The 13,812-nt window shown below is 49.7% G+C and overlaps 1 protein-coding gene across 2 annotated transcripts in view; it reads right to left on the bottom strand.

The window, feature by feature from the left end:
- The window catches only part of RYR1 (ryanodine receptor 1), a 117,281-nt gene that overhangs the window by 11,775 nt on the left and 91,694 nt on the right, over positions 1 to 13,812 (bottom strand). For both annotated transcript variants that reach the window (XM_082367486.1, XM_082367487.1), the window contains 4 exons: positions 4,975 to 5,316; positions 1,641 to 2,453; positions 866 to 918; positions 111 to 264 (listed from right to left, as the gene is read on the bottom strand). In XM_082367486.1, coding sequence (XP_082223612.1) covers positions 111 to 264; positions 866 to 918; positions 1,641 to 2,453; positions 4,975 to 5,316 — 1,362 coding nt within the window. The remainder of the gene's footprint in view (positions 1 to 110; positions 265 to 865; positions 919 to 1,640; positions 2,454 to 4,974; positions 5,317 to 13,812) is intronic.

Below are 13,812 nucleotides of genomic sequence, written 5' to 3'. Positions count from 1 at the left end.
CCACAGAGATGAGCCTGGCCCAGGTGGGCTCAAGGACAGGGTTGGGGGAGAGGTGGTGTGAGTGTTTTCTGGGAGAGGAGGCTTCAGGGTGCCCTTGCTGGGTTCCTCACCAAGAACTTCACCCTCTGTACTTCCAGTTCTCCCCAGAATTCCAGGCCCCCGCCTCCAGCCCCCTCCTTCTTTGGAGGCGGGGGAGGAGGAGCTGTCTTCTTGGGGGGTTCTGGTGGGGGTTCGGGGACTTCTTTCTTCTCCCCATTCTCAGCACTGCAGGGCAGGAGACAGAGAGAGTGAGCAGGTGCCTGGGGAATGCATTCATTCATTCATTCATTCATTCAAAGCCATGCGCTGGGGCCCACCCCATGCCTGGTCCAGGTCTAGATGGTGCTGGGGACACAGTGGTGAGACAACTTCCAGCCCTGTCCCCATGGGGCTCCAGTCCAATGGGGTACAGACCCGTCACCAGACAGTGGCAGCCCGGAGTGGTCAGGGCTGGGACGAGGGTAGCTCAGGGGCTTATGGGAGCCCAGAGGAGACACCTCTTCAACTTAGGGGGCGTGTCAAGGTAGGCTTCCCAGAGAAGGAGCCATGTGAGCCAAGATGGGAAGGAGGAGGAAGGCTGAGACAAAGCACAGGGGAAGGTGTCACAGGCGGAGGGAACGGCTGGGAGAAAGGCTTGCAGGTAAGAGAGAAGCATTCATTTCTCTACTGCCTTTCACAGAGGCCCTCCTCTGGGCCTGGGCCTGGGATGGGTGATGCTGAGGTCCCAGAGTGACCAGGACATCCTCAGGCCCTGACCTCAGGAGGCTTCTAGTCCAGGAGGGAGGCAGTGATAGGGGCTGGGCCCCTTGGACCCAAGGCCACTCACTCGGCTTTCTCAGGCTCGGGCTCTGGAGGCAGCTCCCCTTCCTCTCCATCCACCTGGCAGCAGGGCAAGTATCAGGGCTGAGCCTGCACCCCAAGCGCCTCTCAGACCTGCCTATTCCTCTCTGTGTCCCTTTCTGGCCGTTTCTCCTGGGCAATCTAAGTTTTACTCCCCCCCACCCCGCCCCAGAAGAGGGATTATGATTCTCATTTTACAGAGGGGAAACTGAGGCTCAGAGAGGTGGAGTGCCTTGGCTAAAGCACTGTGCAGAGTCAGGCTGGCTCCAAGTGGAGCTCTTCTCCCCTCATGGCCTTCCATCACCTTGACAACCGCACCCCCATGGCACTTATTGCACTGAGGGCCTGAGGATGCTTTAGGGGCCTCTGTCACGTGGACTACTTAATTCCCCACAACCGCCTGTATCTCTGAGGGTCTTTCCCAGTGTCTCTGACCCTATCTTCGGTCTTTTTAGTTCTTGGTCCTGCTTCTCCTCTAATTTGGTCTCTGGATCTCTTGCTCTTTCTGGCTCCAGATATTTTTTTCTCTGTCTCTCCCAGAATCACTACCCTCTTCATCGGGAGACTTCCTCCAGGTCTCCATCTCTGCGTCCACCTCTCAGTGTGTCTCTCTTTGTCTCTGCGTATCTCTCAGGCCCTCTCTCCGCCCTTTTCCTCTCTGTGCACCGCTCTCCAACCTCTATTTGTCTCTCTTTCCCTCTCTCACCCTGCCTCCTACCCCAATCTCTCCAAAACCCTGAAGCCCCAGCCCGCGCTCTCACCCCCAGCTTCCTCTTGATGATAGGGGAGCCCTCGGGCGTGGGCGGCTCCACCGGCGTCAAGTCACCCATGTCCCCGAGGCCGCCGGCCCCTTCGGGCCGGAAGGGGCCATCCTCGGCCACGGCCACAGTCCCGTCGGCGCCTCCCGGGCCGGCCTCCTGCGCCGCCGCCTCCTCGTCGCCCGCGCCCTCCGCGGAGTCGCCCGCGCCTTCGCCCGCACCCTCGCCGTCCGCGTCGCCTCCGGGCCCGGCCGGCTGCTCGCCGCGCACCTCGTCGCCCGTGGGGTCGGGCATGCCCGCCAGGAGCTCGGTCATCGTCACCTTCTTGGCGCCCTCCACCAGGCCGCCGCCGAAGAGCGAGCCCCAGAGCAGGCGCAGCGCGCCCGCCGCCGCCCCCGCGCACGCCGCCCCCGCGCACGCCAGCGCCCCCCAGAGCAGCGCGGCCACGGCCGTCGCGGCCTCGCGCGCCGTCAGCCGCCGCAGCCGCCGCACGCGCCGCCGCAGGCTGCGGTAGCTGAGGCCCCGCAGGGCCCGACTCGCCGCCGCCGCCAGCCGCGCCGTCGCGCCCGCCGCCGCCGTCCCCGCCGCGCCCTCGGGCCCCGCCGCGCCCTCCTCTGCGCCCTCGGCGCCCGCCTCCGCCACGCCCGCGCCCTCGTCGTTGTCCTCCCCCGGCCCGCCCTCGGTCTCCGAGATCTGCGCGGCGATCTGCATCTCGAAGATGGTGTCCTCGCAGAAGCTCACGAAGAGCTCCATCTTCTCCGACTCGCCGCCCTCGTTCACCACGTCGAAGATGAACTGACGCTTCGACTCCTTCACCTGCAGCGCGGGACGGAGGGGACGTGATGGGGGCGCCGTCGGCGGGGACTTGGGACAACAGCGGTGGCAGCCACGCGCGTTCGCCGCTGTTCTAAGCATCGTCGTTTTTATTTTTGAAAGCGAACCTATATAGCGCTCGCTGTAGGTGCACTTGTAAGAACCTCAGCAAGGCTAGGCCCTGTATCCAGCATTTTATGTATGGTCTCTCATTAAAACCTCGCAAACCATCCTAGAAGTAGGGGCCGATATCCCCATTTTACAGATGAGGAAATGGAAGCCCAGAAAGTCACGTGTCCGGGGTGATGCAGCTGAGAGGTGGCAGGTGTAGGATTCGAATTCCCAACAAGCTGGTTCCAGAATCGATGTTCTTGGCTTCGACAGACGGAGCATAGTGGTTGAGGGCAAGGATTCTGCAGCCAGCCTGCCTGGGTTCGAATGCTGATTCTGCCACTGAGTTAGACTTAACTCTCTGGGCTTCGGTTTCCCCTTATGTAAATCGGGGAATAATAGTAGAACCCATGCGTAAAAGGGTTGGCGTGAGGATTAAATGAGTTAATAGATGCTGAGTGATTAGGACAGTGCCTGGCACCTGCCAAACGCCGTCTAGTGCTTGCTATTGTGGTACTGCTGCATGAGCGCTAGAGGGCCACGCAGGCAGACATGGACTCCGGACGGGCGGGAGAACGTGGGAATGGGAAGGAGTGAGCAGGAGGAAGTGGGTGTTTGGAGGAATAACACTAACAGAAAGAGTGTGCACGTGGGGTGCACGTGAGGGGCGGAGCTCCCACGGGGTGTACTAGAGTGTGAAGCGCCAGTGGTGAACCAGGGCTTCCTGCAGAGGCAGGGATGTGCAGACGTCCCGGGTGCAAGGATGATGCAATGGCTTTTAAGCCAGATTGGAGAGGAGGAGTATACAGTGGTGCCCCAAGGGACACAGGTGAGTGTGCAAAACCTTGGGCGTTCCGGTGGAGTATGTGAAAGGGCCGATGTGCAAGAGCCTTGTGAGAGGGCACCGGGACTAAGGGAGGAATCCGGTGTGAGGAGGGCGTGGCGGCATGGGAGGACATGGGAAGAATGTGACCATGCCCGGCTCAGTGTGCTCGGCGGACATGGGCATATGGGGCAGGCATGCAAGGGCCTGGGTGAAACCGCGGGTGGGGAGTGTAAATGTGGGAGGGGTCTACAATTCATATGGTCAGTGCATGTGCGGCAGGATGAGTGTGCAAGAGGACCTGGGAGTCAGTGTAAGAGGGCCCAGAACGTGAGGGCAGGGCTCAGGGTAGGGCACAAGCCCGGGCGTGCATGAGCCAGGTGTCACTGAGGAGGAGACTCAAGGGGCCCAGGTGTTGAGATGATGGGAGTGCAAGTCTCATGAACTGTGTGTAAGGTGGGAAGGGTGTGCAAGAGCAAATGGGAGGAGTGTGCAGGTGCCTGGGGGCATCTGAGGAATAAAAGGGAAGTGGGAGTGCAAGGGGCAGGTAAGGAGCACGCAGGCTTGGTGTGCACGGTGAGTGTGGCCAGGAGGGCCACCTGGACAGCAGGGGCAGGGCCAGGGGCCGAGCGTGCATGAGGGGCACATGGGAGGGTGAGAAAATGGGGGATGGGAACCACATGCAGGCTAAGTGTGTAAGGTGGGCTGGGGGCGTGCCAGGGCTACGTGAGCATACTTTGGAGCAAGTGAGTGTGTAAGGGGCATTCAAACACTTGTAGGCTGGGCATATTCGGGGCACATCAGGTCAAGGAGTAGGCCTGGCCACCAAGGACACGCAGGGGCTCTTGCGGGTGAGTTGGTGAGGGTGGTCCAAGTGCTCATGATTGAGCATGGGTGTGCCAGGGCATGTGTGGGTGAATGAGTGAGGGCGGGCAACCATATGGCATGCCAGGGCTGCAGGAATGCACACTGGCATCCTCAGAGTGAGTGTGCAAGAGAGGTGCACACACATGTGGGCCCAGCATAAGTGGGAAGGGCATTGTGTGCTAGGAACTCAGAGGGCATTTGGGGGCACAAAATGCCAGTCACCAGTCATCAGGGCACCCTAGAGCCCCCATGGTGAGTGTGCAAAAGAGTGGGCATGGGCAGGCCAGGGCCAAGAGAGGGCACACCAGGGGCTGCTGGTAAGGTGAGCAAGGTGTGTGTAACCACGTGGGTTCAAGTACAAGAGTGTGGGTGTGGTCACATCAGGATTATAAGAGCTCCCAGGGTGAGTGTGCAAGTGGCAGGCGTGGTGTGCGAGCAGCCGCAGTGAGGGCCCACAGACGCTGCTGCATGTATAAGGGTATATGTCCATGCCGAGTCTGCACGAGGTGGGCATGGGAGAACCAGGGGTGCGCAAGGGCACAGCAGCACCCATACAACGTGTGCAGAAGGGTGGGCATGGGCTTGCACGAGCAGAGCAGGGGCACACCAGGGTCTGCAGAGCAGATGTGCGAAGCGTGCACAGCCCCGTGTGTGGTCCAAGCGTGCGAGGAGCGTGACCCGAAGCCCCGGGAGGCAAGCATGCGCGTGTGCGGGGCCACCGACCTGGGGCATCTCCCACTGGGCGCGGTTGGTCTCCGAGATCTCGAAGTAGATACGCTCGATGCGGCGGGAGGCGCCCATGATCTCGATGCGGCCCAGGTAGGGCCGGAAGTACTCGAGGATGCTCCCGGCCAGCTCGAGGAAGTTGCGCAGGCGCGGGTCGTGAGGCACGTGCTCCGACAGGTTGGTGAGCAGCACGGCCACGTTGAAGCCGATGTCGCGGGCTGGCTCCTGGAAGCGGTTGGCAAACTCGTCGCAGTCGATCATCTCGTTCTCATCCGCTTCGGAGCACGAAAGCAGGAATTGGATTTCTGGACCGGTGAACTGCTTCTGGCTGTCCATGGCCTGGGGGGTGGGCAGGGGTGAGCGGGGGGGTCAGAGGGGTGGCCTAGGGAGCCCCAATGCCTTTCCCGAAACAACTATGGACTTTTCATAAAGGGAGAAAAATCCAGAATCATATAACCAGCACCCAAGGCTGACGCCCAGCAGGTTGGTATGGGTGAGGCTGTACCAGCTACTAAAACACTGAATGTTATGGGACTTCTCTGGTGGCGCAGTGGTTGAGAATCCGCCTGCCAATGCAGGGGACACGGGTTAGAGCCCTGGAACAGGAAGACCCCACATGCTGCGGCGCAACTAAGCCCGTGCGCCACAACTACTGAGCCTGTGCTCTAGACCCCGCAAGCCACAACTACTGAGCCCACGTGCCACAACTACTGAAGCCTGTGCACCTAGAGACTGTGCTCCGCAACAAGAGAAGCCACCACAATGAGAAGCCCGCGCACCGCAACGAAGAGTAGCCCCCGCTCGCCGCAACTAGAGAAAGCCCGTGCGCAGCAATGAAGACCCAATGCAGCCAAAAGTAAATAAATAAATAAATAAATCTATTTATTAAAAAAAAAAAAAACTGAATGCTGCATTTCCACAAAGCTGAGCCACCATCCACTGTCAGATAAAGTCCATTTTCAGAGATGGTAAGATGTGAATTGATGAAACTCAGCGCTCGTGTAGCAGCTGGTAAAGAGATGCTGCCCCAAGCTCCCTGCCTGCCGTGCTGGCGAGTCCCCGCAGGCCTGCTCTCCACCCTTCCTCCCCCCACGTGATGGCACCTGTGGTCTGTACCACAGGCTTTCTTGACCCTCTGGCTGCAGGTGGGGCCTGTCCAGTTGAGGTCAGGGAGCAGGAGGAGAATGGAGCTGTGGCATTTCTCTCCCTGGCTTCCTCCCCGTGCTGGTTGTCTCTCTCCCTCAAAGGTCGGTCCTGCCATCCTGTCCACACAGCTCCTTCTATCTCGGAGTTTGATAATTAGTCTTTCCTCCAGGCCAGCCCCCTTACAGCTAGGGCCCTGACTGATACATGCCACCACCTCTGCCCCTTCCCCAAGGCCCTTTGGTCCCCCCATCCTACCATTTCCAGCAACTAAATAATTGGCACCTGACACAATGGAGGCCTCCAAATTTCAACTGGGAATAAAGTCGTATGCCCATCACCCCAGAACATATTTTCAGCTACTCTATATTTAAGAACTGTAACATGACAGGTATGGTTGGAGCCCTCTGTGTACCCTTCTCTTGCTCCATTACCCCCACCCTCCCCCAAGGTAACCATCAAGGAGTTGGTGTATCCTTGCAAAGAACTATGTGTCACATGGGTGGACCTAGTGGGTATTATGCTTAGTGAAATAAGTCAGACAAAGACAAATACTGTATGTTATCACTTATATGTGGAATCTAAAAAATAAAATGAATGAATATAACAAAGCAGAAACAGACTCACAGATATAGAGAACAAATTAGAACAAACCAGTGAGGAGAGGGCATGGGGGGAGGGGCAAGATAGGGATAGGGGATTAAGAGATACAAACTACTATGAATAAAATAAATAAGCTACAAGGACATATTGTACAGCACAGAGAATATAGCCAATATTTTATGATAACTTTAAATGGACTATAATCTATAAAAATATTGAATCACTATGTTGTACACCTGAAGCTAATATAATACTGTAAATCAACTATACTTCAATAAAAAAAGATGTGTCAGTACTTCTACTACTTATATTCTGCCATTTTCTCACACAAAAAATTTGGTATCCTGTGCCTTATTTTGATTTAAAGAACTGCTATTATAATCATGTAATTTGAAACTTGCTTTTTTCACTCAGCTGTACGTTTTCAAGATCTATCCATGTTGATATATAGATCAAATGAGTGCATTTTCACTGCTGTGTAGTATTCCTGTTTTATAAACAAACTATCCTCCTGATGACAGACATTTAGTTTATTTCCAGTTTTTAACTTTACAGACACTTTCATTGAACATTCTTGCGCTGATCTTCAATGCACTCTTTGCAAGAGGTTCTCTGGGGCAGTCTTTCAAATGTTTTGACCACACCTATAGTAAGAATGCATTTTATAATGTGACTCAAAAAAAAAAAGATTTCACGACACAATTCTGACTTTCGCTATGTAACACGCTCTGCAATGTCTTATTCTATTTTATTTTTAAAGATGCTGGTCATGACTTAACTAAATTTCATGACCAACAGATGGGTTGCAACATGGTTTGAGAAACACTGCTCTGGGGTATGAACAGAAGCGAAATTTTCTGGCTCTAAAAAATGCTTTGTAGCCAAGAACTTTGCAAAATGCTTTCTAAATGAGTAACATGCTTTGCAAATCATGAAGGGCTCTAGAAACCACAGAGCGTGGAGACAATCACACAGGAACTCTTCACCTTCTACCGTCACGCCATCAACCTGACTCCTTCCCTTATGATACAGTGTGACACTGTCCCTCTTAAAATCTGACACCCCCGCCCCCCAACCACGCTGCACATTGTCCATTTGCCTATCCCGTTCTTCTGAAATACCTTTTTCTCTGACTGTTGTCAGTTTCCTTGGCTGGAGTCTCCTTCTCTTCCAGACCTCTAAAGGTTGGAGGGGCTCCAAGGCCTGGAATTTGCACGCTTTTCTTGAGATGTACACTCGTCATGGAGATGTCATTGAGGCCCGAACCTCTGAAAGCCATCCCATGCCAATGACTGTAAAGGCTACATCCCAGCCCCGACTGCTCTGCAGAATCCACACACTTAACAGTGGAAGCCTTATCTGACATCTCTGTGTGGAAATGGCCAAAACTGAACTCTTGATTTCAAAACCTCTCCTCCCACAGTCTTACCCATCTCAGGAATAGCATCACCACCCACCCAGGTGCTTGAGTTAAAATCTTTGAGTCAGCCTTGATTCCTCTCTTTTATCTCACTACCCACACCTAATCCATCAGCAAATCTGTCAGCTCTACTTTCAAAAGATCTAGGACACATACACTTCTGCCCCCTCCATGGCCCCTACCCTGGTTTTGTCCCCCATTGGACCATCGCAGCAACCTTCTCCCTGGTCTCCCTGCTCCTCTTCTGTCCCCACAGTCTCTTCCCCCCACCCACAGCTGGAGGGACCCTGTGAACATCTGAGGCAGGTCACATTCCTCCCCTGCTCAGAATCCTCCCTTAGCTCCATCTCATTCAGGCTTAAAGAGTCCTCCCGGCAGCCGACCAGTGCCAGCACATCTGCCCTCCTCACCTCTCAGACTTAAAAGTTTTCCTCTCCCCGCCCCCAACAGCCCTCTCCAGCCATACTGGCCTCCTTTGCATCCCTCTTATTCCCACTTTTCAGCCTTTACACTTGTTGTCCCTTTTCCTGGGGATGCCACAACCTCCCCTACCTTCACAGGGTAGCTTTCAGCTCTTGGCTTCAATGTCCTCTTCTGGAAAGACCTTCCCTGACCACCCAATTTACAGGGCTTACTCCACGCATGCTCTCTTGCACACCACCCTGCTCATTTCCTTCAGACCACAGATTATAACCTGAAATTATTTTGTTTCTTTACTTATTTTCATCTGTCCCTCCCCACTGGGCTGTCAGTCTCTGTTTTGTTCACTGCTACACACACACAGTACGTGCTCAATGCATATTTCAAATGAATTAAGCATCTTGAAAACTGAAAAGACTTTTTAACTCTGTTACAATTTTTGAAAATTAAGAAGTCCTTAAAAAAAACAACCTAACCTTGTCTTTTAAACCATAAAAAAATTGAAAAGCATATTGTAAAATACAAAGATTTGTAAAGAGTCTGGGAATCATATGATGCTTTGGGTTTGGGAAACCATATGATGTTTGGTAAAGGTCAAACATTTAGAAATGAGAATATTGCCATTTTGCAACCTCTAATGAACTAATGTGTCTGGGCATTGAATATCTGTGGTTGCTGACATCACAAAAGGAGAGATGACGGGACAGGATGTGCCTCTTGATGGACATATGAAGCACCACAAAGGAAGGTGTTGGCGAAAAATAAAAATAAAAACAAAAACTCCAAACCTGAATCTGATTGAGCTTCTTGACCCAAGTCCCAGTTTACAGGAAATGCAGGGGACAGAGGAACACATTAAATGACACCACAAAGTTGCATCAGCCAGATCAAAACTGTGGGAAACTCTACAACTAGGAGAGCACTATCTAATGACAGCTACGAGCCACATGTGGCTACTGAGCCCTTGAATCATGGCTGGTGCAAAGTGAGATGTGCTGACAGTGTAAAATACATATGGATTTTAAAGACTTAGTATAGGACTTCTCTGGTGGCGCAGTGCTTAAGAATCCGTCTGCCAATGCAGGGGTCGCGGGTTCAAGCCCTGGTCTGGGAAGATCCCACATGCCGCGGAGCAACTAGGCCCGTGCATCACAACTACTGAGCCTGCTCTCTAGAGCCTGCGAGCCACAACTACTGAAGCCCTGTGCGCCTAGAGCCCGTGCTCCGCAGCAAGAGAAGCCACCGCAGTGAGGAGCCTACGCACCACAACGAAGAGTAGACCCCACCTCGCCACAAATAGAGAAAGCCTGCATGCAACAACGAAGACCCAACACAGCCCAATAAATAAATAAATAAATAAATAAATAAATAAATAAATGTTCCTTTAAAAAAAAAGACTTAGTATAAAAAAAGAATTTAAAATATCTGATAATTTTTACATTGACTATATGTTGAAATATTATTTTGGTAGAGTAGGTTAAATAAAACATTGTTAAAAATAATTTCACGTGTTTCTTTTTACTTCTTTTTTTAAGTGTAGGTATTAGAAATTTCTTTTTTTTAAAAATATTTATTTACTTATTTTTGGCTGTGTTGGGTCTTAGTTGCGGCACGCGGGATCTTTCCTTGCAGTGCGCGGGCTCTTCGTTGTGGCACGTGGGCTTCTATCTAGTGGTGCGAGAGCTCCAGAGCGCGTGGGCTCAGTAGCTGCAGTGCGTGGGCTTAGTTGCCCCGTGGCATACGGGATCTTAGTTCCCCCGACCAGGGATCAAACCCGCGTCCCCTGCATTGGAAGGTGGATTCTTAACCACTGGACCACCAGGGACGTCCCAGAAATTTCTTGATTATATGTGTTGCTCTCATTGTATTTCTATCGGGCAGCGCTGCTCTACATGACCAGCAACCCAGGTATCCATCAGATAAACTGCCAGGTGAGGGAAAAGTGATGGAGGGGCAGCAGTAGATAAAAGGAGGTTTAAAGAAAGAGCAACCAGGGACTTCCCTGGTGGCGCAGTGGTTAAGAATCTGCCTGCCTATGCAGGGGACACAGGTTCGAACTCTGGTCTGGGAAGATCCCACATGTTGTGGAGCAACTAAGCCCATGTGCCACAACTACTGGAGCCTGCACTCCGCAACAAAGAGTAGCCCCCGCTCTCCGCAACTGGAGAAAGCCCACGCGTGGCAACGGAGACCCAACGCAGCCAAAAATAAATAAGTAGATAATTTTTTTTTAAAAAAAGGAGAATTTAAGAAATAGCAACCAGTAGCACTGGGTGGCCTTGTTTGGATCCTGCTGCAAAGAAATTACAAAAAATTATATGTGGTCTTTAGAAGATCTGGAAATGTGAACATTGGCCAGACATTTGATGATTTAATGAACTATGGATCTTTTTCATTTTGCCTTTATTGCTTTGTTTTTAGTTAGGAGTGATAATGATATTGTGGTTCGTTAAATAGAAGGAAAGCTTTTTAAGACCATATATTGTACAGTTCCATTTACATGAAGTGTCCAGAAGAGGCAAATCTATAGAGACAGAAAGTAGATTAGCTGCCAGGGGCCTGAGTGGGGGAAATGGAAGTGACTGCTAAAGGGTATGGGGTTTCTTTTTGGGGTGATTAAAATGTTCTAATTAGATTGTAGCGATGGTTGCACAATTCTGTGAATATATCAAAAAAACATTAAATTGTACCTTTTAAATGGGTGAATTTTATAGCATATGAATTATATCTCAATAAAGATGTTTTTTTAAAGGAAGTCTTTTAATTTAGAGATAGGTACAAAAACATTTGCTAATAAAAAACAATAAAGAAAACCACAAAATAGTACTAACTAAGAATAAATTAGTAGCCTGAAATGTGTTTTCACCCACCAGGAAGGGCTTTCCAAAGTGTAGTAGATGTTTTGGAATCTGCAAAGTACTTATCATTGGAGACATGTTTTGCAGACTGTCAAGAACACTGTCAACCACGAAGAACTTGGGAAACCCTAAAATAATTCTATATATTTTTCTTTTTGTAATAAATTTATTTATTTATTCATTTATTTAATTTTTGGCTGCATTGGGTCTTTGCTGCTGCACGCGAGTTTTCTCTAGTTGCTGAGAGCGGGGGTTACTCTTTGTTGCGGTGCACGGGCTTCTCATTGCGGTGGCTTCTGTTGCAGAGCACAGTCTCTAGGCACGCAGGCTTCAGTAGTTGTGGCACACTGGCTTCAGTAGTTGTGGCACACGGGCTTGGTTGCTCCGTGGCATGTGGGCTATTCCCGGACCAGAGATCAAACCAGTGTCCCCTGCATTGGCAGGCAGATTCTTAACCACTGCGCCACCAGGGAAGCCCTCTATATATTTTTCAGTGCAGATTTACATATGAACAGAAATGCAGAAATAAATGTCCAGAGATATGAACATCAAGAGGATAACTGTGGCAGACTTTGAAGAGGCGGGATGAGAGTAGGGTTGGGTGTGGGGACCAAAGATAACCTCAACCATAGCTATAAGTTCTGAATTTATCTACAAAAGGACTGTATCCCTGTATTATCTATTCTGTTAAAAATTAATAAAATATTTTAAATGATTTTCTACATAAAAATCAAGTCTTATGCATGGCCAACCCTCTCCCCCCAAAGCCAACCAGCCAACCAACCAACCAACCAACCAACAAAACAAACCACCATAAGCAAAGTCAAAAGACAAATGATGAACTAGAAAAAAGAAGTACACCTCATATCACTAACAAAGTTATAATCAGCCAAATATAGAAATCAAGAAGAAAAACACCAACATCCCAATAGAAAAGTAAGCCAAAGACACGGTCAGTTCACTGACCAAGTAATACAAAAGAAGTAACATGAAAAGATGCCTAATTACACTCGTAACAGGAGAAATGTGAATTAAAACTGCACTCAATACCCCTTTTCACCTATCAGATTGGCAAAAATCCAAATATTTGACAATGCGGTCTGGTGGTGAGGCTGTGGGAAAACAGGCAGTCTCACATTTTGCTAATGAGAAGGAAAAATGCAGGGCAAGATCTGTCCAAATGACAAATGCATTTACCCTTTAACCCAGCAATCCCACTTTTGGAAGTTTACCTTTAGATATAACTGCACGTACAAAATGATGTACATACAAAGGTAATTGTTCTAGCCAGCATTGCTAGTGGCCCATATAGAGCCTTCCTCAACACTCTTACTTCCATCTGCTGGAAATCAGCAGTACAAATTTACAATATCTGTCCTATAAACGGCACCTTTGTACAGTGCACAACTTGCACAACTATCCATGGCCGCCCTAATGACAGCATGTGTTGTAATGGCAAAAGACTGGGAAAAAGTGAGTGTCCATCAACAGGGAATAATCAAATAAACCATAATATATACACAAAGTGGAGTACTGGATACCTATAAAAAATAATCAGGACACTCCCTATATCTCTAGAATATATTGTTAAGTGATACAGGCCAATGTATATAGCTTATTACCTATTATGTAAGAAAAGAGGAAAATAATATCTGGAGAAAATGATAGAAGGATACAAAAGAAACTAATGCTTACTCACAGCAGTGGGGGTGAAGGAAGCGTAGGTTGAGAAAGGGGTGGGAATGAGACTTCTCACACTTCATACTTTGTTATATTTTACTCTAAAAATTATGTGAATGTATTATTTATTCAAAAAATAAAGCCAATGCACTTTTAAAGTTACAGATTGTTTGTAACTTTGTGAAACAGATATTGAGCTACAAAATGTTGTGTACATGACATCAAATCTTGTGATTTGTGAAACCCTGAATAGTCAGGAGGGATCTTTACCCAGTTTTTAAAAATTCACCTTATAACTGAAAGTTTGTACCCTTTCACCAACCTCTCCCTTTTTCCACCACCTCCCAGCTTATGGAAACCACTCACTTTTCTACTCTCTGTTTCTGAGTTTGACTTTTATTTTTAGATTTCACATAAGTGATACCATGCAGTATTTGTCTTTCTCTGGCTGGCTTATTTCACTTAGCATAATGCCCTCCAGGTTCATCCATGTTGCTGCAAATGACAAGATTTCCAGCGTTATCCAAGGCTGAATGATATTTCACACACATACATACACACATACCACATCTTCTTTATCCATTCATCCATTGACAGATACTTAGGTTGATTTCACACCTTGGCTATTGTGAATAATGCTGCAATGAATGTGAGAGTGCAAACATCACTTTGCAATTATAGTTTCATTTCCTTTGGATAGATACCCAGAAA

Source organism: Balaenoptera borealis (genome assembly GCF_965194805.1).
Source record: "Balaenoptera borealis genome assembly, chromosome: 19".
In the NCBI taxonomy this organism is placed as follows: Eukaryota; Metazoa; Chordata; class Mammalia; order Artiodactyla; family Balaenopteridae; genus Balaenoptera; species Balaenoptera borealis.
This window is presented reverse-complemented; position numbering and strand designations above follow the sequence as displayed.